At 40.3% G+C, this 23,556-nt stretch overlaps 1 protein-coding gene across 1 annotated transcript in view; it reads left to right on the plus strand.

Moving 5' to 3' along the window:
• The window catches only part of lrba (LPS-responsive vesicle trafficking, beach and anchor containing), a gene marked incomplete at its 5' end in the record, with an annotated part of 183,053 nt that overhangs the window by 119,631 nt on the left and 39,866 nt on the right, over positions 1-23,556 (plus strand). Inside the window, 6 exons of the mRNA XM_083909541.1 lie at positions 13,037-13,154; positions 13,332-13,434; positions 15,020-15,135; positions 15,229-15,341; positions 21,679-21,819; positions 22,961-23,080. Coding sequence (XP_083765667.1) covers positions 13,037-13,154; positions 13,332-13,434; positions 15,020-15,135; positions 15,229-15,341; positions 21,679-21,819; positions 22,961-23,080 — 711 coding nt within the window. The remainder of the gene's footprint in view (positions 1-13,036; positions 13,155-13,331; positions 13,435-15,019; positions 15,136-15,228; positions 15,342-21,678; positions 21,820-22,960; positions 23,081-23,556) is intronic.

Raw genomic sequence — 23,556 nt, forward strand, 5'->3', positions numbered from 1 at the left:
CAGAGCCACTCCTGGAGACTACTAATATTACATGAATGAGGAAGTGGAATTCACTCGACTTTGAGCAGATTGGTTAACGGAAATATCTCCGCGAAACCTGATTGGATGACATCCATAACCCTGCCTTAGATCTCTGTTACATTCCGAGCGTGTTATAGATCAGTCCTGTGCTGTAATAACAAACAGTAATTCGAAGCGTGGTTTGAGTAGGAGGTTCTTAAAACATGTAAAAATTGATAATCTCCTATTTTAAAAGTCTGCGTGCACGATGGAGTCGTATGATATTTGAGTGAAGGTTTGATGGAAAGTCTACAAATATCGTAAATGAAAATAAGCAACAAAACAAAGTACTAAATCGTTGGAAAACTGTATAGTATAAGTGTACATATACGTACGTATATATACAAGTGTACATATACGTACGTATATATACAAGTGTACATATAGGTACGTATATATACAAGTGTACATATACGTACGTATAATACAAGTGTACATGTACCTACATATATAGAACACAATCTTCAAAAACTAAATACATCACAAACGGCAACCACATCACCTCTCTTTCTAGAGTAGCACATACTGTACATTCACCATTAACTAGTTGCTTACTAGCATGCATATAAGTCGCATACTAGCCCTTTATTAGTAAATATTAAGCATGTATTAAGACCTTATCTAGGAAATCTTAATTCATGTCACAATAGTGGTAGAATAAGGTGTTAATATGTGCTTAATGATTACTAATAAAAAGCTAGTATGCTACTTATATACACTACCGTTAAAAAGTTTGGGGTCACCTGTACAATTTTTTGTGTTTTCCATTAAAACTCACACTTTTATTCATCAAAAGAGTTGCAAAATTAATAGAAAATATAGTCAAGACATTAACAAGATTTGAAATAATGGCTTTTATTCAAAATAATAATTTTGCCCTTTCGTCAAAGAACCAGCCAAAATGTTGTAGCTGTGCTAACATAATTGCACAAAGGTTTTTCTAATCATCCAATAGCCTATTTACGCGATTAGCAAACACAATGTACCATTAGAACACTGGAAATGGGCCTCTATACACCTATGTGCATGTAATGAGCCCAAACCTTTGAACGGTAGTGTTAGTAAGCACCTAGTTATGTGTTCCCTAATCTAAAGTGTTCCAAATATGCGTTTGTCGGTGCGGCCCAAAAGAGACGAGTCACACTCATGACTAATGATGTCATAGAAACTATTCACGCCAAATCGTTTTTGCAAGAGCTATAGCCAACTCAAAGGTCCAACATTTGGCTGACCGACCGATGGTCACTTGCTCGCTCATTCACGGCTCTGTTATTTTCATTCTAAACTCCTGCCGATGTCCAAACTGTTTCCAAAAAAGTTTCACTCAAAGACGAAGCTAACTGGAAAGAATTATTGTCCGTTTTTTCCTAAAGGTCAGTGTCCCACCTGTGACTCCGACTATGCAAGGATAAAATCCCCCCATTGGGAAGACATAGGGAGCTCTAATTAGTGGGGTGGTGACGCTACCTGGGGTTGGCTGCACTGGACGACAGCATGGTCAGTCAGTCATAGAAAACCCACCCCGCTGCTGTAGCAGAGCAGTCTCGTATGGTTAATCTCTGACTAAAGTGTCAAACTGCTGGGGCTGCACCCCTACCACCCCACCCCCCGCCTCCCCCTTACTCGCTCCGCCTAACTCTCATGGTCACCAGGGACGACCTTCGGCTGCAGCTGCCAATCACAAAGAGCCATGGCAGCGAGAGGTCTCTGAGAGAGGAGCCTATTGATTTTCCAGTTAGAGCCTAAGTAGTGTGTGCTGTAGGACCGATGGACAGCCCAAGCAGGTATGTCATTATCAATGAGCCCAAGGAAACAGATTCCCTCACTCTCACTCATTCATATTGGCCTCCTTCCCTCCCCAGTTCCCTGCCTCCATCTCCCCTTCATGCCATCCCGCCATCCATTGCCTGTGCTCTGACAGAGTGCATCCCGAGATGGTCAATAAATCGCTCAGCCACACTACAACAACAGCGAAGCAGAGTGATGGGTTAGGATGACCTTCTTTCTCTTCTTTGCTTCACTCGTTCACTGCCTTAGCCTTGCCTGCTTTCCAGGTACAGTAATTATAGCACCTAAAGGAACACGGAAATGCTTCCTTACCAGAGACAGACTTGTTAGCATCACTGCCCCCCGATTATGTGCCCCCGATTGGAATTTCCCGCGTCCTTCGTCATTCCAGTCTCGGGTTAATCTTAGAGCATTCCCTCACGGCACAATGTGGCTCATCCAGTCATCAGTAAACCCAATTATTACCAAGCTGCTCCTCTGGCTTTGCCTCGCCGCTCACGTCAAGCCTCCGTCGGTACCTTTGGAGCAGCTCGCTGCGAAAGACATGTGCAAACAATTAGGAATGATTTAAGCCAATTAGAGGAGATAAAGCCAAATAAATGTTTAAAGCTTCCTGAAGTGTATTTCTGTTTCCCAGTAGAGCAGTAAAGCCTCGTTACTCTCCTTTCTTCTGCGTCTCTCATACAAACTACACACTCCACCTCCTGTCTCGCTCTCCTCTTTTAGTCTCAACCACATTCATGGTTGTTGTAGTAAGGTAATATCAGCGAGGATGAACTCATGCTGTAGGGATGAAGTCAGCAGTCTTCTGACCAGATGTGGGCGAAGAGTCATGAAAGAAGACTTGTTAATGATGGGCTTCAAAGCTTTGGATGAGCCGAGATGGAGACTGCGTTTATTTACAGCCCATGGAGAAACATTCAAAATAATAAATTATGGTCATTGTCTGGCTAAAAAAAACAAAACACGATTTACTACTTCTGATTTTGTAGAGCCTCGTCTTAACTGTAATACAACTATGGGGTTGGCATTTTGTGTCCGCTCAATGCATTGTTATGAAATTTAATACATTCAGTCTTGTGCCCATGAGAGTGAACAGAACGATACAGTGGTAATCCCTTAACCTTTAATTCAAACTCATCGAAAATTTAAAAAAGGGATACTTACTACTGTCTTCTTAAGGTTGGATTAGAACATGGCAGGAATTATGTTCACATTTACGCTAATTTAAACCTATCATTCTCTTTCACCTAGCAACTAGCAACTATCATAATATGTGACATCACGACTAGCATTCATATAAGTAGCATACTAGCCCTTTATTAGTAAATCTTAAGCACGTATTAACACGTTATCTAGGAAAAATCTTAATTCATGTCACAATAGAGGTAGAATAATGTGTTAATACGTGCTTAATGATTACTAATAAAGGGCTAGTATGCTATTTATACACTACCGTCCAATTTTTTTGTGTTTTCCATTAAAAGTCACAATTTCATTCATCAAAAGAGTTGCAAAATGAATGGAAAATACAGTCAAGACATTGACAAGATGAGAAATAATGATTTTTATTGAAAAATATGAATTTTGCCCTCCAAACTTTTGCTTTCCCCAAGGAACCAGCAAAACTTATACTTGTACTAAACTTAGCTAGCTGTGCTAACATAATTGCACAAGGGTTTTCAAGGGTTTTCTAATCACCCAATAGCCTTCTAACACGATTAGCAAACACATTGTACAATTAGAACACTGGAGAGATGGTTGTTGGTAATGTGCCTCTCTACACCTTTGTACATATTCCATTAAAAACCTGACGTTTGCAGCTAGAATAGTCGTTTATCACATTAACAATCATATTTCTGATCCATTTATTTGTTATATTAATTGAAAAAAAAAAAAAATTCCATCAAAAATAAGGACATTTCTCGGCAACCCCAAACTTTTGAACGGTAGTGTATGAAGGAAAAGTTATTGCCTTATTGGCAGTTACATTTTTTAACAACAATGTCATCTCACCACCTAATGAAAACTAACATCTCCCTTCTGAAGGATCTTCTTCTCCTGCCGCATCCACGAATAAACTCTCTCTCTCTCTCTCTCCGTCTGTTTGTGACCTGACTTTGGACCTCAACAAAAACCACAGACCGCTGTGGTTGAGACCTGGGATCACACTTAACCAAGCACCTCCAGACAAAGGAGCTGCCCCTCCCCTCGTTGCACCTGAGCCTAGCTCCTCCATCATGCTCCATCTCTGGGCTTGACTGGGCCAGTCAGGGGGCAGGTGCCTCCCCTCCCTCGCCTTTGATTGATCCCCTCTCTCCATCATTTATTCCCTTCGTCTTCCTCTGACACGCGTGTCAAATGCAACACGCCAGCCTGATGGATAGGCCTGTTTATGGATGCCAGTCTGCCTGGTAGGCTACTGATATTACAATCAGCACCTGTGTACCTGCTGTTCACACCAGCCTCCGTTATTCAGCTGAGGTCAGAGACAGACTCTGCTGCAATTGAAAGATCGATGTCCGGCGCAGCATATTGGAAATTGGAATTGTAAATGCCGACGTGTTTTTGTCAGAAAGGCATCACCCGATCTGTGTGTCAAAGAATTTGAGCACGTATCTGTTTGTGAACATCGCTTTATCTGTATTTCCAGTTTTTGGGAAAAATGACAACATTATTTATAGCTGCTAATTCCTGAAATACATGAATGCTAACTTGGCTGTATTTGAGCACTGGTGCTCTGTAAAGACATCTCATGTGCTGGAGAGCAGAATGTTACTTTGCTGAATTCAGGTGCCTCCATTGTCATTATGGTTAATGACCCATCCAGTCTGGTTGAAATGGCACATCCATGGGGACATTCTGCAGATTAGAGACATCCAACACTCGCTTGTAGCAGCACAACACAGCTTTCCTCCTGCCCCGCAGTAGAAAAGACTGTAGAATAAGAAACGCAGTAAGAATACAAGAAAACATAGATTATTATTAATCCTTTAAATTAAATCGGATGACGAATAGGTTTTCGTTTTGTTTTGAGTTCTCCAACCCGTTAGTTATCCATCATGTTAACGTCTCAGGAAAATAAAAAAACAACATGATGCACATTCCTTTCTTGCACCATAGATTTTCATTTCCATTTGTTTAATGGCTCAAGTGAGATTAGTTTCCCTCCAGCAACCACAGTCATATTTAATATGGATAATAAAAGAAATGCATAGGCCAAGTTAAATTAAATTGTAAAATGTCTGAACTCCATCAATATGTTTTATTCTATCTGAAGGCCATCTAATTAAAGCTTCTAATAAGGGGGACTCTTGACCAACACCCAGATTATGATTTAAAAACAGCACTTTCCTTGGCTCCGGAGCATGCCGTCAACATTTAGCTCAGTTTTTGGTTTTTGTGCCTTGTAACTTAGCTGTTTTCCTTTAGTCTCACTGCTGTCAGCAGCATCCCTTCCAGCCGCAGCGCAATGGCGGTTTTCAGCAAAGCAAAAGGATCTGTTTCTGTAGGCGACCTGCCCAGCACTTAAGCGGAGACGCGCAGAGAGTTGGAGATTAGCCGGTAAACACGGCCATATATAGTGTTTCCCTCGGGGGGTTTTCAGAAGATAAATAATGTGGCTTTGTGTTTTCTTGAAATAACTTAATGAGCTGATGTCTCACGTCTTGCTTCTGTAGAGAAAATGATGGACTCTGTCCTTGAGCGCTTGATTGGATCTACACATTTAAACATAATTTAACGCAAAAGGATAGAAAATGGAGTAAAGAAACCAGAAACTACTCACATTCAAGCTGCTGAAAATGAGTAGTTGCACTGTTAGGTTGTACCAATCCCACTGTACCAATTATGTAACCCTAACCCTAATCCTGGTGCCAATCCCAGCTGATATAGTGCTGAAGGCGGGTTAATGTCGCCAGTTCATTGGTAGCACGGCCAACATAAAGAGACGAACAACCGTTCACTCGCACTCACACCTAAAATGTATTTAATCCTGACGTTTCAATGGCTATTTTCATTTCTTTTTAAGAGGAAATTTTTTAAACATCTTTAAATCCTACATAAAAAACACTTCCTGATACACAGCCATCATTAAATGAACGTGTATGTGCTGTGCTTACATGAAACCAGTGAGCAAACACAATAACCCAGTTATTTTTAAACGGACGCTTAAATATCACATCCATCCAACCATTTATTACAAGCTCTTATAAATGAATTTTGTCCGTAATCTGTATCTTAATTGAATCATAATTTCCCTGCTGCCTCCAAACTACTCAAAGATGCTCACAAATTCAATGAACTCAAATGCAACTGTTGCCTTTACTATTTTTTAAGTCCTTTTCTCTGCCTGCCCCCCCAACCTCAAATTCCCCAAGTGGGGTATACTTTTCACCCCACACCCACTTAAGCCGGTGACAATAGCCGGATTAGAAAAGAATTTACTTCGGCGAAGCCTCGCACCGACCCTAAAAAAAAAAAAAAAAGCCTATCCATCACTAAATAGCAAAATGGGAGAATGAAGGCGAGCGGAGAGAATGCGATAGGAGTCGGTCAGCAATCTTAACCTGTCTGATGTTTGGCTGTGGAAGCTTATAGGGAGCGAGCGGCCAATAGCGTCGCGTACCTCTGGGGTAGCTCTGGCATGTCTCTTTGATTTTCTAAACATTGGTGAAAAGCATATACACCTATTCACCTTCTTTTTTCTTTTTTTTTTGTCTGATGTGCAAGTGTTTACGGATGAGCTTGACAAATCAGGGAATGCCTTTTAAGCTCTTTCAGTCCATTCTCAACAGGTGCAGCACTATACCACCAAGGCCAATGTGGTGTATCTGAATACAAAGAGCTTGGTCTGGTAATGTGGTGTTGGTGTCCTTAACTTTAATGAGGTTTTAAGCATATGCCCTATGGTTTTGCAAGAGAGGATCTCCTCAATTTGTGGTTCTCTGCCTTATTTCTCACCCCTCTCCCCCTCATTTATGTCTCCTTATCCCTCCTTTGTTCCTCCTCATCACATTTGAGCCACCGACTCTGCCCTTTTGTGGCTTCAGATAAATAGGAAACACTGACCTTGTATATTTATTATTTTTTAAAAGAAACAATTGGAGCCGTTTTATATCTCCTGGACTTTTTTTTTAATTAATATATTATTGATATGAGTTTTAGCTGTATTATTCTCCCTGCTTATTTATTAGTCTTCCATGACCACTTAAGTATCTTATTATGTCCTGGGCCCCCGTCTTAGGATTTAAGAGTGATAGCTAATGCCCAGGGCCTGAATGTCTAATGAGTTAATGCACCCAAGTCTTCACTTCTCTGCCAATTAACCCCCAAAACCACTGCAGCATTTCCTTAAATCCACACAAGACCTTCTTTTTTTTTTTTTTTTTGTTCCCCGCTTCAAAAAGGCTAAGCTGGAAAGGGAAGGAGAAAAAAGGCTAACCAGTTAGCAAACATTGAATAGGGTTAGAAAGGGGTTTAATCCTTATTAGGCTAAATTCAGACTAAGTGGCCCCACAGATCCTTTCAAAGGAGACTTTCTTCAGGGAGCGCTAACTCTTACTGGGTGACGCTTGGGCTGAATGCTTTGAGCCTTTAGGCTTCATAACCTTTCTGCTCGCTGCAAGCTGGGCTTGTTTATTTTGCTTTAATTCTCTCACACTCCAGTGCAGCTTCTTAGTTGTGTTTATTTTTTTTTGGACCTTGTAGTTTGTTTTATTTCCCCCGAGGCAAATAGAGCTTTACCTGTGGCCAGTGATTACATCTTGAATTAGTTACACGAGGAAAGGACAATTGTATCAGTATAAGTAGACATGAATGATCTTGGCTACTTATGTTGAAGCATGTGTGTCCACTCCTCTATTAGCATTTATCTTAGCTATTCAGGTAATGGTATGTGTTACATTTGTGGGTAGGACTAACTGATATGTTCAAAAAGGTTTTGAAGATTAACTAAATTTATTATTAAGCTGAGTTTTAACTCAGAATTCTGACTTTATTCTCAGAATTCTGACTTTATTACATACATACATATCAAGCGTTGTAGTACAATTAAAGACAATTATATTTGAATCATGATAAGTATTTTCTTTTATTGCTGCACCCTAGTTAAGTGCATTTATTCGTCATGTAGCGTCAGTCTGAAACTATGTGACTTAGCACAGGCTATCTGCAGGTTTCAAGACTTTTTAAGACCTTTTTCAATAACCCCTTTGAATGAAATTTAAGACAGAAAACCATGCAGACCTTGTCTCGGTTGGCAACAGTCGTCCAGCCAACTCAATAAATTTGCACTTACCCATAGTCGCTGAGTAGCTAGCAAGAATGCAGATAAAAGTTTATATTAGCACCTCTCTCCCGCAAGAAAAAGTACAAAAATGTAACTAATCCTGCCCCGAAAAATTTAAAACATTTGAGTTAATCCTTAATGTTAGATACATGAATTGAATACTTTTTAATGCATTTTAAGGATGCGTGGACACCCTGTTAGCATTAAAAGTGAAAACAGGATAAAACACCACACACTGCTTCTTATCAATTTACATGTTTAGGTAATGCAAACACAACTATAAAATGTTTTTATAATGCAATATTAGGTTGGGGCACTTGATTTAAAGTCATGTTGACATAATCATTTTTGGCACATAGTCAGTAGAGTGTCCCAGGAATAAAGATGAATTATTAATCTATTCTAACTTGGGGCATAAAAAATCAATTTCCCAAATATTTGATTGGTCCCCGTTCAACATTCATTCACGTCCACTTGCATCAACTACAGTCCTGCAGAGCTTTAGAGGCTGGAGGATAACTGCTGGATTGTGAAAGCACAGTCATGTGGTCACCATGTGATTCCAAGTTCTTTTAATGAGGGAGCGTTGTTTTCCTCTTGAATTACCTGCTCTTAACACCCTCCCTGGGCTCTTTTGATAGAAATACATACTTCTGTCAATGTGGCAGTGCATGTGTTGTTGTTTCCAGTATCGCTACAGTGCCCTCTGTTCTTCCTGCTCCTTTTCCTCTATCTTTTTTCTTTTTTTTTTATACAGCTATCACTCAGTCTCAAAAGCAAAATTTGTCTTAATTGGCTCCAGAGGGCTCGGTGGAGGCTTTGTGTCAGCCGTGATGAGGGTCCTGATTGGTCCAGAGGCGCAAGGCAGCCAACAGACCCTTGTTAGTGTGTCGAGGCCCTTTTTTGCTCGCTCGTTAGTCCGATGAACTCATTTACTGATGGGGTGTGACAAGGCCTCGTTTACTGGGGTGGAACAGAGGATGTTGATGATGGGGAGGGGGATTATAGGAGAGCTGTAGTATTTTTGTGGATTCACAAGATGAGATCTCTAAAAAGTATTGTAGATGGCTTGATTGTGCGGTCGGTTTACTACAACCACTGTTTTGCATTGTTTGCATGTGCACATCATATTGTGACTTGGGTGTTGAGTCGAGGCTTCTTGGAAATGAAAAGCATTACCTCTCCGTGCTGATAAGTCCGCAGGTTTTCTTTTACTATTTTTTTATGAATTCTATCAAGTTCTCCCAATACTGCTTGTCCCTCGTCTCCGTTTTGATGTTGATGGATCACCGCTCTTCCTCCCGCTCATTAATTTCATCACCTTATCTCCCACACCACTTCATTTGACCAAAAGGTAATAATAAATCCCTCATCCATTATCCTTTAACCGAGGCGGCCATGCGGAAATACTTAATAACAGGCAACAAATTGAACTTCAATCACCTCATTTTCCTTCAAGGATGCGGGCGCACATTACACGGAAGGAAGCAATTATGCGTACACCACTTATCTCGCGTGGTTTATGTACAGTTTTAAACATTTGCTGTTTAATATGGGGAATTGATGCTGAAAATAAATTGTATGAATTACTTTTGGTGGCTTCTGTCCTATCAGCACACACGACACACTCTCAATTGTGGCAGTTGAGAGCCTCATCAATCTTGAACCTCACTGCTGATAGTTGGTCTGTTGCTCCTCTAACTCTTCCCCTAATTAACTTTACCTGTGTTTCTGAAGGGGTTTTTGGTAAACGAGGGATTCTGCAAAGGAAACAAGGAAGAGGCAGAGGGAGAGAGAGAGGGTTGCAAGATTCAGCGTTGACATTTTCTTGCGCGTACGCGTAAATGTGTGTGCTTACGCACCGTAGCCATCGTCGCCCCGTCCCCTCTCCCTCTCATGTGTCCCTCTTCATTCTGCAGTCTTTTGGGCATCTGACAGAGACAAACGACAGTGCTTCAGAAATGAGCAGCAGCCCCCCGGGCGCACGAACAGGTTGAAAGAGGAGGCGAGGCGAGATGTAGAGGATGAGACGGAGGGGAGAAGAAAAAAAAAAGCATCGCAATCAAGAGCAGTTCCTTTGTTTTGTGTTCGGCTGTGTCCTCTCGTGTGACGCTTTTGGAATGAATCTCTAGATTTGAATCCATATATTACAGGGTTTTTCTACATATAAATTCCTTATACTTGTGTAGCCTGACTGATCCACTTTCACCATTACTATTAATCACAAAGGAAGCTAAAGCAGCCTTAACTGCGGCCCAGACAATAACCTCTACACCGCTGTAATTTGTCCAGACGTGGTCAGAACAGCTAGAGCGTTACAGCACCAAAGCTTGTCACCCACACAGCTATGTCATCTGCAAAAGGGAAAAGGGCGTTGCCGATAGGGACGATGATTCCGGGATCAGAGAGCACTATTTACAGCGTTTCCAGGAGCTTCATTGGTTCAGGAGTAATATAATATCTGGCTCCCTCTGCTATAGTGTCATATCTATCTGTGGAATCGAGGGACTGCAACGTTATCATTTCAACCCAGGGCATCTATTTGACATCCATCGCTAGTCCTACGAGCGCACCCGTGGGAATGAAATGTGTCTACCGCCGCTTCCCGCTTGGAAGTGAATGGTTGCTCGCCAAGTAGTCGCTTCTGATGATGCACCTGGAGACAAGAATTTCAGGAAGAGAGGCTTTTGTTTTAAAAGAAATAAAAGATTAAATTGTATAAATTTAGCCGAGGCTGACTGGTACTGGTGGTTAAACTGTTTATCTCGTCTGTCAGTAGGGAAAATGATCAAATATCATTCAGTCATTAAACTGGGCTGAATATATGTATATATGTATATATGTTTATATATATATGGGTGTATATGTAAATAAATAAATATATATATATATATGTATATGTGTATGTATGTATATGTATATATATATACGTGTGTATATGTAAATATTATATGTATATACTGTATGTATAAATCTGTGTGTGTGTGTGTATATATGTGTGTATATATATGTGTATATGTATATGTATGTATGTACATGTATATATGTATATGTATGTATGTACATGTATGTATATATGTATATGTATGTATGTACATGTATGTATATATGTATATGTATGTATGTACATGTATGTATATATGTATATGTATGTATGTACATGTATGTATATATGTATATGTATGTATGTACATGTATGTATATATGTATATGTATGTATGTACATGTATGTATATATGTATATGTATGTATGTACATGTATGTATGTATGTACATGTATATATGTATATGTATGTATGTACATATATATGTATGTATATATATGTGTATGTATGTATATATGTATGTGTATGTATACATGTATGTATGTATGTATATATGTATATATATGTATATACATCACATGTGAACTCAGTCAGGCTGGTTGTAGGTTTTTTTTTCCTGTTTCCAAAGTTGTTCTGGTGTTTTTATATTTACTGGACAGACAGAAAGTGGCATAAATCTTCTCAAAGTCTCAAGAAGAGAACAGGAGAGCACATTTTCTCTAAAACTAAGTACAGCTACATGAAAGTCTTTTCTTATTTATTAATTTTGACATTTGTAAAATTAACATTTAACTTCTATTGAATAATTATTTTACTGGGGTGATGAAAAATACAGTGTTTATAGCTGTGTGCTGGGGTCTGAAGGTGACTGGTACAACCGTCCCCACAGCTCCTGTTAAGGAAGATGGGAACCGTGGTGGATTCAGCCAAAACCAGCTTCTCCAAGCCACTAATCCACATTTAATTGAACTCCAGAGACTTTGAAGTGAGTCTGTGATGCAGGCAGATTTTTATTCCTCTGAGACGTTGGCGAGGGAGAGGCTGTCCCCAGCTAAAGGCCTCAGCTGCTCCCCTCCGCTGTCCCCTGCTTTTAATGAGCTCCTTTAACTTAACACTAAGCCGAGGTTACTACCCCGCATTTGAATATTTCTGATTAATAACCCATACTCTATAAGATGCTCTGACAACCTCAAGTGTCCCACGTACCAGCACCCACCTTTGAAACTTAAAAAGCAGACAGGAGGAAACAAATGCCTAGTTAACAAAGCAGTGCTAAATAGGTTAGCAGCAAATCAAAATGCTGGATTAGGGGAACAAATCACAGGGGCCGAGCCGAGCGTCGGAGTCTGTCAGGCGCTGTCACAGCCGTCAGAACGAGGTACTCAAGACAAGCCACCGCAATCTCCACAGGGACAGATTAAGCTCAGGTTCATCGAAGCATTTTTAAATCTGAGGTTAGCAAACATAATATTGTTTGACCCTTGTGGCAGTTGCCTCCATGGAAATAAGAAAAACGGTGTGTAATCCTGGTTTACACTGTATTTTTTAAGCCCATTCTGTATATAATCTGTTTACTTAATGTATAATCTGTATAATCTATTCCATTTTTATAATCTTTATAATCAGTATCTTCTTTATTTTACATTGTTACATGTTTATTTATTAGCTTCACTTCCCCATTGTGGGATTAATAAAGGATTATTTTATATATCAGGACATTTATATATATTTTTTATATATATTTGCTTCAGTTTTCTGATATATATCTTTGCCCATGTGCTGTAATATGGATTATCTTTTAGTGAACTAAACATTTCCCTTCACTCATTCCCGCTGAACGGCTCCCATTCTCTCGCTGAAGGAATCGCTTTTTCATTGAGGCTGATCAATATAAGACATTAATCGTGCTGTTCAGCGCCGTCAAGCCATCACCGCTTGAAAAATGAACTAACCTTAGCCTTCCGTTTGCTCATCTTTTCCTCCTCCTTTTTTATTTTTAATCACCTATGTCGTTTCCTGGCCTTTTTTTTTTTTTTTGACGATTAAATGATTCCATTCCTGTCCTGTCTTCCAGATCCTAACCTATACTGAAGGCCTTCATGGAAAATGGCTGTTCACGGAGATCCGCGCCATCTTTTCCAGACGCTACCTGCTTCAGAATACTGCTCTGGAGATCTTTCTGGCCAACAGGAGTAAGGCGGACACTTCCGTTTTAACCTCGTTTTTGTAGTTATATGTATATATATACAGCTTTATGATTACAGTAGACATTATTATACAGATTATGAATAATTTAGCGGCATGGATTCATGACAAATAAAGAAAATGACCCATAATAAAGCAAAGTATTTCTCTGTGCCTCTCTGCAGCCGCAGTCATGCTCAATTTCCCCGATGCTGCCACGGTGAAGAAGGTGGTCCACAGTCTTCCTCGTGTTGGAGTGGGCACGAACTTTGGGCTTCCACAGACCAGGTAGACACGCATTATCTATAGTGAAAATAGAGAGAAATAAAGTAATTAAGGAAATATGGATGGAAATGCCCTGCTGGTTTATTAAGTCAAATATGAAGAGTTAAAGGCCCCGTCCCAATACCTCCCCTAACCCTACATTTTTGCCCTAACCCTAAATTTTGTGTAGGAGGGAGCCAGGGGAAATGCGATTTTCCCCTTATAATCAACCCTCAAAATGTAGTGAGCTCCGATGCGGGCTTAAAAAGAAGTGGAAGATTAAATTACCCATGATGCTTTGCGAATTCAGCGAGCCGGCTGCCGAGGAACATTTTCGTTCGTAATATAGTTTCCCAAATAAGCACATTACAATGTCGAAATGTGTTGTAATATGTTGGTTTGATATGCATCCACAGGACCGTTGAGCTTTGAACACTAATGTCATAAAAGACCTGACGATTTATGAAAGCAGCTAGCTAACTAGCTAGCATTTTTCCTTAATGAAAATGGTAGCACGCGCCACCAGTAGAATGTGACATAGATTAGCAGGTTCGTTAAGTTCACTATGCTAATTTGCGTGCTACTATTTTCATTCAGGAAAAATGCCGACGGATCCAGCTGTTTGTTTTTCTCCGTCCTTGTAAACGCTATATCGTGAATGTGATTGAAATCTAACAATTCCAGGGTATTCGTGTTCAAGTGAACGCCGGTACACACATCCAAAAGGGCAAAAATTTAGGGTTAGAGGAGGTATTGGAACAGGGCCTAAGTGTCTGTCCACGGAAATCGACACAAAATCTGAAGATGTGGTAAAGTATAAATCTCTGTGAAGGCGTGCCGCGCGTCCAGTAATGAGTCTTTGTGAATTTAAACTGTGTGTAAAACATGCAGAGTGAGTTTGGGGGGGTGAGAGCATGTGTATTGTGTTGTCTCATTAATCAAGCTGCTTTGCCGGCCATGGATACCTTGGCTCTTTGACCTGAGGACAGCTGTAGCGGCTACCTCAGCACACACACATGCTAGCACACATTTGTTTTATATCCTATGAAACACCATTTTACACACTTACGTTACACGTTTTGCAACTCATTAGAGAACATACGACTGTTAAATCAGGCAGATTCTGTACTGTATTCAAATATTTTGTCCGTTTCACACACTCTCTGTCTGTTTTTCCCTCTTAATTTTCCTTTTTAAAAAAGTAACACTACAGGGTAAAATATGTGTAGAGTGCGTCTTGATGTACACATCATTTTCTAAGTTGTATTTTCACCTTTTGAGACACCTAATGACTATAATCTCACATCCTGACAGTGATTAATTCCATCCTTTTCTTTAGTTTTAATTGGATTGAGGGTCATTTATTTTTGTCCTATAGCATACATCACGCTCAAGGGCCTTGCGAATGTGTTTGCACATGCACAAAACCATGCGTGTCCAACCCAATTTATCGCATGTTTGTCGTCTTAATGAGCAACTTTTCACTTCATGTCGCTTGTGTCGCTGAAGTCTAAGGACTGTTTCTGAGCGAAGATATACCTGATTTTGTCTGAGTGTGACTTTGACACAGTTTAGTGACTTATTAGTTTTTTGTGTTCTGTCTCTGTAGGAGAATCTCCCTGGCCACACCAAAGCAGCTATTCAAAGCGTCCAACATGACCCAGCGCTGGCAGCGTCGGGAAATCTCCAACTTTGAGTACCTCATCTTTCTCAACACAATCGCTGGTGAGGACAACACCGTTGCATTGTTCTTGTAGATCGTTGCACCAACAATTAACTGTGTGACTTTTTTTTTTTTTTACTCTCTCTATCCTCAAGGTCGCACCTTTAATGACCTTAACCAATACCCTGTCTTCCCATGGGTTATCACCAACTATGACTCAGAAGAACTTGACCTCACTCTACCCAGCAACTTTAGAGATCTGTCAAAGGTAAGATGCTCAAGTCACTTCCTCCTCCCCCTCTCTCCTTTACTAGCCCGGAGGAGAGGAAGGACAATTAAGATCCTATAAAGATTTGGGTTTGTGTTGATCCTGAAGTCCATTTAGTCGTTTGTGTAATTACCATTGATCATAGTTTAGTGATCCAGCCCCTTTTAGCACTAGTGAGTGATTACTATCTTAAGACAAGGGTTGTCCTTCTTTAGGTATTTAAGTAGAAGTCGCTGCAAAGTTTAAATGCAGATTTATGTATACAGTTTTCCATAAATATTTCACCTTTGGCTGTTGATTTGTGTATCATTGCCATCAACTTTTTGACTAATTGGCTGCCATTGACTGCTTGTCAAAAAGACGAGCGTGACGTCGCGATTGTTAAAATTAATCTCTAAAGTAACCCTAAACTTTAAAAACTGAGGCACACATACGCAGTACACATGCACGCTGGTTATTTGTAGCGCTGCTCTTTTCGCTAACGGAGCTAACTGGTAAACGGCGCCTGCACTCCAGTGCCGCGGCACGTAAACATGACGTCCCGCGCATCTTTTTCCGGTCAGTCTTCATGGAAACGCGTCATGCGCTAATGTGCGTTTAATGTGTGTTTTTTAAAAAAATTTAAATCCAGTGCTTTGCATCGTTTTCATCAATGAGCGTTGGTAATATTGTGGTAAATTTTGATGCACATTTCTTGAATTTTGTCTAGACATTTCTGGCCCTAATTTAGTTCCTCATGTTCCATCTTGGCTGCTTCACAGTTTAGAAATCTCCAATATTTCCAAATTTTTACCTTCTGTTACACCTCAGGAAGTGAATGTAATACTCCCTGGCAGCTCCGGGCTTTAAGAGATTGGTCCTAAAACAATGAAACCTGCCATAAATTGCTTCCTGGCACATAAATACTCACACTCGCAGCGCTGAAATCGCTTAAAAAGCATCTCCCCCATATTGTAAGTAGACGTGCAATTATTTACTTTGCACAAACGCCCTCCCTTGCACATGCAAGAAAGCTTGCCAGCTCCCCGTGTTGGACTGAAGATCAGTTGTGTGTAATGGTGTCCAGTGGTGGGAGGGACGCAGGATTAGTTTTAGAGTGAGATGATGGAGTGACTGTCTTGCTGCGGAAACCAAAATGACGGAATAAATCAACCGTGGATACAAAAAGGCATGTGTTAATGGACTTGGGGATATGTTGGAGGAAATGCATTTTCAGAGTTCCACTTGAGGGCATTTTTGTTCAGGTCCTGGGGGTCATCTCTGTTTAAGAAGGGACGAGGGAGACGAAGAGGTTCACACAGATTGCGCTTAAAACAATGTGATTATGAGGAAATAAGAAAAACTTTGAAAAAAACAAAACTATTTTTAGTAGATATAAATGACTTGTGCTGACACCATCAACATCCTGGCTCTGAAAAGTCCGGACCTTGCAGTTTGTTTGTCACCCAAACTCCGCGCAAGCATGTGACAAACAAATCACCCGAGGTTTTCAGAGACCTGAAATGCTGTTATGACCGCACTCTTAAATATTTATACAAACTATAGTAAACTCTGTGGAAGAAAAAAAAAAAAAGCATATTATCTGTGCAGTGTAATCCAATTCGCAAATCACTTAAGCCGTGAAACGCAAGCACACATGAACCCCGTTCAAAGGTCTGCTGTCATAAAAAACAAACAGCCCAATATTCAACACCCTGTCCCTTCGTTTCGCCCCAGTCCTGCTTTCACTTTCGATCTGTTTCTCTGTGTCTCTCTCTCCCTGTGTTTTTATTTCTCCCTGTATAGCTTTCCCCTCAGTATGAGGCCACATCATTTTCTCTGTTTGTCTTGCTTCATGTTGCCCGGTAGGCTGAAGTGTGACAGTTGTACTTGCCCCCCCCCCCCCCCCACTAACACACAAACACACGCAAGCAGCCCCTTCCTTCACTTTCTGTTTCTGCCTCTGCACTGAGTTTGGAGACAGCAGCTTCAGCCTCTGTGCTCAGTCAACCCCTCGCAGCCTCAGGGACCGAGAGAACGGCGAAGGGGGGGGGGGGGGGGGGGGAGGAAAAGAGAAGACAATCGGAGGAGAGTAGAAGGAGAACGACAACATAATTTGCGGTCCTCATTCTCCTCAGAGGGTGGAATAGCAGTAGAGAGAGAGAGAGAGAGAGAAAAGGGAGGGAGGGAGGGGTTCAACCTTTATTATTTGTGTTTTATTCATGTTGTTGACACGTGTGTGAAATCAGTGTATGACTACTGGACCATGGCAGAATGCAGTGTCTGGAAAAGGGCAGCCCCCCCCCCCTCCTCCAAATCAACCTTCACCTCCCCCTGATTCTCCACCTGCAATCTTTCTTACCTTTGCATTCTAATGTTTTGACCTTCACAGTTAAATCAGAGCTGCGTGCACGTCCTCCTCGTTCACCGCCTTGTTTTGGTTTCTCCTCTTTGTTGTCGCTCACCCTCTACGAATCTGTTGTACCCCCCCGCCCTCCCCTCCCTTTATGTCACATTGGTGGTTGTCTCCTGTAGAAACGGGTCATCTGAGAAGCCTCCAGTGACATTGAGAAGCCAAATTGCCTTGAATGTCGCGTGTGTGTGTGCACGTGTCATCATACCCAGAACAAGAGGCCACACAGAATTTATGTTCCCTTCTGCCAGAGCCATTCTGACCCCAGGGACTTTCTTATCATAAACTCTAACCTCAACCTGACATCAAACGTCGACCCCCGAGATAACATTGTAGTCACGATGAACTCACACTACAGAGCAGACTGCAAGTGTTGTAACCGTGCGGTTTTCTTTCTGCGTTTAATGTCTTGTAAATTTCCCCTCCGACATGTACGTCTCCGACACACTGACAGGTATAGAATGGATATAATTGGCCAGTTTGGGTCATTCAGTTCAACCTACAGCAAAAGCATCTTCGCTCTCATTGTGCTGCTTTTAATGGAGCACGGCAAACAATTAAAGGAATTGTTAACCTCCTAAACCATAGATTGGTTTGTCCGCATTCACGTGGCAACAGAAATAGTGAGGATTTATTGAGCATTCCTTGTACCTTTGTGCTATAACCTACTACTCACAGTCAGATCAGCTAATGGTGTATTGATTTCACCATACGTGCCCCATATGTTTATCCCCCAGGCCCTCCACACTATTTTCACTGTTTAAATAGGACATTATACATAAACACTGCTTTCAAAAGCCTCTTTTGATTTATGACTCAAAGCCCTGGTGATGCTCAAATTGTTGCTACACTATTACACTTCATCACCAGTGGGCCATTATTGTTTTAAAAGCAAAGCAGTGCTGGGTAATGTTCTTATAATAGTCGTCAGGAAGGTTCATGTTGTGCTTGCTTTTCTACTCAGATGTTTACACATTCAGAGAAGTTATATATTTTATTTTTTTATATATTTTTTTTATATATTTGTGTTCTTACATATATTATGTGTATATATGTATGTATATATATGTGTGTACATGTGTGTGTGTGTATGTGTAAATATGTGTACGTATGTATATATATGTATATATGTGTACGTATGTATACATGTGTACGTATGTATATATGTGTGTGTATATATGTATGTATGTATATATACCTATATATGTGTACATGTGTGTGTATATATGTATGTATGTATATATACCTATATATGTGTACATGTGTGTGTACATGTGTACGTGTGTGTACATGTGTGTGTACATGTGTACGTGTGTGTACATGTGTGTGTACATGTGTACATGTGTGTACACATGTGTGTACATGTGTGTGTACATGTGTACATCTGTGTGTACATGTGTACATCTGTGTGTACATATGTACATGTGTGTACATGTGTGTACATATGTACATGTGTGTACATATGTACGTATATGTGTGTACACATGTGTGTACATGTGTGTGTACATGTGTACATCTGTGTGTACATGTGTACATCTGTGTGTACATATGTACATGTGTGTACATATGTACATGTGTGTACATATGTACGTATATGTGTGTACATATGTACGTATATGTGTGTACATATTTATGTATACATATATATTTATATGTACATATTTATGTATACATACATATTTATATGTATGTATACATGTATATATGCATGTATGTACATACGTGTATATATGTATGTGTATGTATATACGTGTATATGTATTTGTATGTATATACGTGTATATATGCATGTATGTATATACGTGTATATATGCATGTATGTATATACGTGTATATATGCATGTATGTATATACGTGTATATATGTATGTGTATGTATATACGTGTATATATGCGTGTATGTATATACGTGTATATATGCGTGTATGTATATACGTGTATATATGCGTGTATGTATATACGTGTATATATGTATGTGTATGTATATACGTGTATATGTATGTGTATGTATATACGTGTATATGTGCGTGTATGTATACATGTGTATATAGGTATGTATGTATATATCTATATCTATGTATGTGTATATATACACACACGTGTGTGTATATATATATATGCACATATATATTATACAGGACACATAAAGGTTGATATACAGGCACATATCCATATTAATTATCAATATCATGTTTTAGTCCCCTATTAACCTCGACTTAACTTTAAATTAAAGGTATTAATTACGCCTCTTTTTTTAATAAGTTTGGGTTATATTACAGTCATAATACCATTTGATTTTAATCTTGAATCCTTTAATTTAATCTATAAATCTGATGACGTAAAAGCTGTGTTTTTATGACCTGTATAACCGACACAGTGCTGTAGTTTGAGCCTCTGTTATTATTATTCGTTCCCCACAGTAGTTTTTAAATGGCTTTGTTGCACCATCTACGTCTCCACTGTAGACGAAACCGATGAGAACTAATCCAAGATTAATTTTCTGATGTTTACCCCTTGCGAAGAAAGTGGCAGCGCAATTCCTCTCCGTAGCTTTACTCTGTAGTCTAATTAAAACTATGAGATTGGTTCATTTATCTGAACGCTCATCAGAGCGCACTCGCTATTCTTCGCCACAACATATTAGGCCAATCTCTGGTGGGGCAGCAGCAGGTGTTCCATCAACACACTGCCAGGCGCTGCTGCTCTGATGTACGGTGCCGTCACCGCCGCTCCGTTGTAGCTACTGTAAGCTGAGAGCGCTATAGCCTCACAGTAATTTACAGCGGTAAACAATGCCGGGGCACACACAAACCAACAGCTCCCACATGCACTCGCACACAATTCTCCTTCTCTCTGTCACTGTGGCACTTCCAGTCTTTTCTCTTTTTTTTTTATATTTTATATGCCTCCTCTCCCTTTTCTTTTTTTAATGAGCTGACTGTTATTAGGGCTATAAATCAGACAAATGGGTGTGATGTATAATTCACCGTGTGTACTCACCCACCCCCAGTGGCCCCGTTGAAGCCCACAGTGTATCATTGTCAGTGCGGCGCTGCACACTGGTTTGTGGCACGAGGCCCTTCTTTTTTTTTTTTCACAAAACCCAGAGACGGTGTTTACAAAATAAGGTAGAAAAAAATATGATCAGTTTGTTTGCATAAGCCTTCTTTGTGCTGCACACGTGCATGCGTCCATTATACTCACACACACACATGAAACAGTAGCTATATTACAGATCGATATGAAAGCCTGACCCTGGATGAGTCTTGTTGTGACAGGCACCCAATGATATGAAAGAGATTCAATTGATCCACGTCCTACTCTGGGCCTCATCCTCAAAAGGCCATCATTCCATTTCTATTGATCTGGTCTGTGTGCATGTACAAGATGTATGCGTGTGTGTGTGAGTGAGATGGGGGAAGACTAATATAAATTGAACCAGCCTGAAAGTGATTTCTATAAATGAGTATTTAAATAATAGCCGAGTTGCGCAGGGTTATTGGTTTTTGGAGAGTGATGGAAAATTAATGCAACTTAGCCATTTTCCTTGACTCCTAATAGGCCTCGTGGCCAGTGTATTAGTTTCAGATTAATAAGAGGAGAAATTAAAGGAAATCCAGAGGCCAGTTATTGATATTCGTGCTGGGCGCTCTTTCATTGGAGGACATTAGTTTTCTCTGACAGATTACAGCTGCGGGGGGCTCTGTTTCACGGCCTCTAAAAAGCACTCTGTGGGCGAGGATTGATCTCCGTCTGAAGGGGAAACATCATCTAATATTCATTTGAGATTGCACAAAGGTTACTAGCTTCATTTGCTTTGGCACCATTATGCCGCTAAAAGTGGTCGTTGAATATAGCCACAATAAAATGTGTGTTGCCCCCCCCCCCTCCTCCCCCCTTAACTCACATGCTTATTTTAACATATTTTAAATTTTCTCTTCTGCAGCCCATTGGTGCTCTGAATCCTAAGAGAGCGGCGTTCTTTTCAGACCGATACGAGTCCTGGGAGGATGATCAGGTACCAAAGTTCCACTATGGCACCCACTACTCCACCGCCAGCTTCACCATGATGTGGCTACTCCGCATTGTAAGTGCAAATCCACAATTATTGCATGTATTACCGTATTTTTTAAAAAGGAATCCAAATATTTGGTATTTAGATTTTCCTTACATATGCATATCCTTTGCTGTTTTTTTTTTTACTTTTATATTGTTGTATTGAGCATATGCAAATTTTGCACCAGTGCATATAGTTTTTTATGCCTTGTGCACATAATTTACTGCACTCTGTGCTGTTATCGTATAATAATAATACAGCGGCAGCAAAAACAATGCAATTAAATGTCACAGCAAGCAACTATTTATTTTCTAAGAAGAAGAAATATTTGATTTTTCTTCATATTCAGTCTGTGTTGCTCACCGAAAAAAGCTCTCTATCGCTACCTTTGTCGAATGGACGCCATCAATCTTTCCATATTGCACTCCGGGGAGAGGGAGGTTACTAAGTTTCTCCAATGTGCAGTTTTCTGCCGTTATTGTCCCAGTAGCTCACTGTCTCCGCGACTCCCAGAAGAGTTACCTCATTGATCCCTGCACATCATTAGAGGGCTTATTCTAAAGCCTCTTTACCAGAAACCCTTGCTCCTAACTCTCATTTAAAGATCAAACTAAAGAGTAACTGAAAACTGCGGTAATTGTAAACCCTTTCTGTGTATTTTTGTTTCAGAGTGCACTCAATCTTCCTTCCTTTTGTTTTAAAAAGCAGAATCAGAAACACTGTTTAATGTCGTTCACTTTTTTTGGGTTATAAATGGGCCTTTTTCGTTATTTCAGGCCGACTTAATTAGCTATGTATAATTTTAGTCCGTAGCTCAGCTTATTGTGTTCATGTCACTTGTGGGCTGTTCATGTCAGATCGACAGCTATTGATCCGTTCTAACAAGATTAGACATGATTAGAAATGCATCAGTAGCACAAGTGTATTGACTTCAGTAGCTCACTGGGATTATTGCTATTTCACTTGTTCATTTTTTTTGGGATCCCACTCTACTAAAAAAGAGTGGATTTGTTTCAGATCTTTTCAGCGTTTTATAGAACGGTGAGAAACACTGACTTTTATTGAATGCTTTTCTAGCCAGGGATTCTATTTTATTTCTATTGTAGCAGCTTAATAGGTGTAAGCGGTTACAGCAGCGTGCTGACCTCGGAATATTTCTCCTAACCCACAGGAGCCGTTCACCACCTTCTTCCTTAACTTCCAAGGAGGAAAGTTTGACCATGCTGATCGCACATTCTCTTCAGTGTCACGGGCCTGGAGGAACTGCCAGAGAGACACGTCTGATGTAAAGGTAATCATGCCCAATTTTTTTTTTCCTTTTCATACGGTTGACTTATAAAAAGGTGAGGACTTAGATAAGATTAAGACCTGAGCTATGCAGGTGAAAAAAACAACCCATCCAGTCTCCACACTGACAAAAGAAGAAAATGCTTCAAAAGAGTAATGTCCAGTCACTACCAATCTTTGTCCCATTGCTATGAAAGCTTCCTGCTCTTCTGATCAAAGCGTTAAACTAATCCTCATCTGTCCCAGCTGTCTGTCTCCGATTCAGCCAGCTATAACCTGGACTTGAATCCCTGCCTGTTGGGGCCCAAACCCTGAGCTGTTGGAGCTGTTGGATCTGCCCTGTAACAGCACAGGTCATTCTCATACTGAGGGAACCTCGGGAACCCCCCCCCAGTGTACGCTTTAACTGCTCTCTTAAAACATTTACAACTACAGTCAGACGTTCTCTGTCAAAGCTGGGTTTTGCTTGGTCTTTTGGCA

This window comes from Microchirus variegatus (assembly GCF_963457635.1).
Source record: "Microchirus variegatus genome assembly, chromosome: 23".
NCBI classification, from domain to species: Eukaryota; Metazoa; Chordata; class Actinopteri; order Pleuronectiformes; family Soleidae; genus Microchirus; species Microchirus variegatus.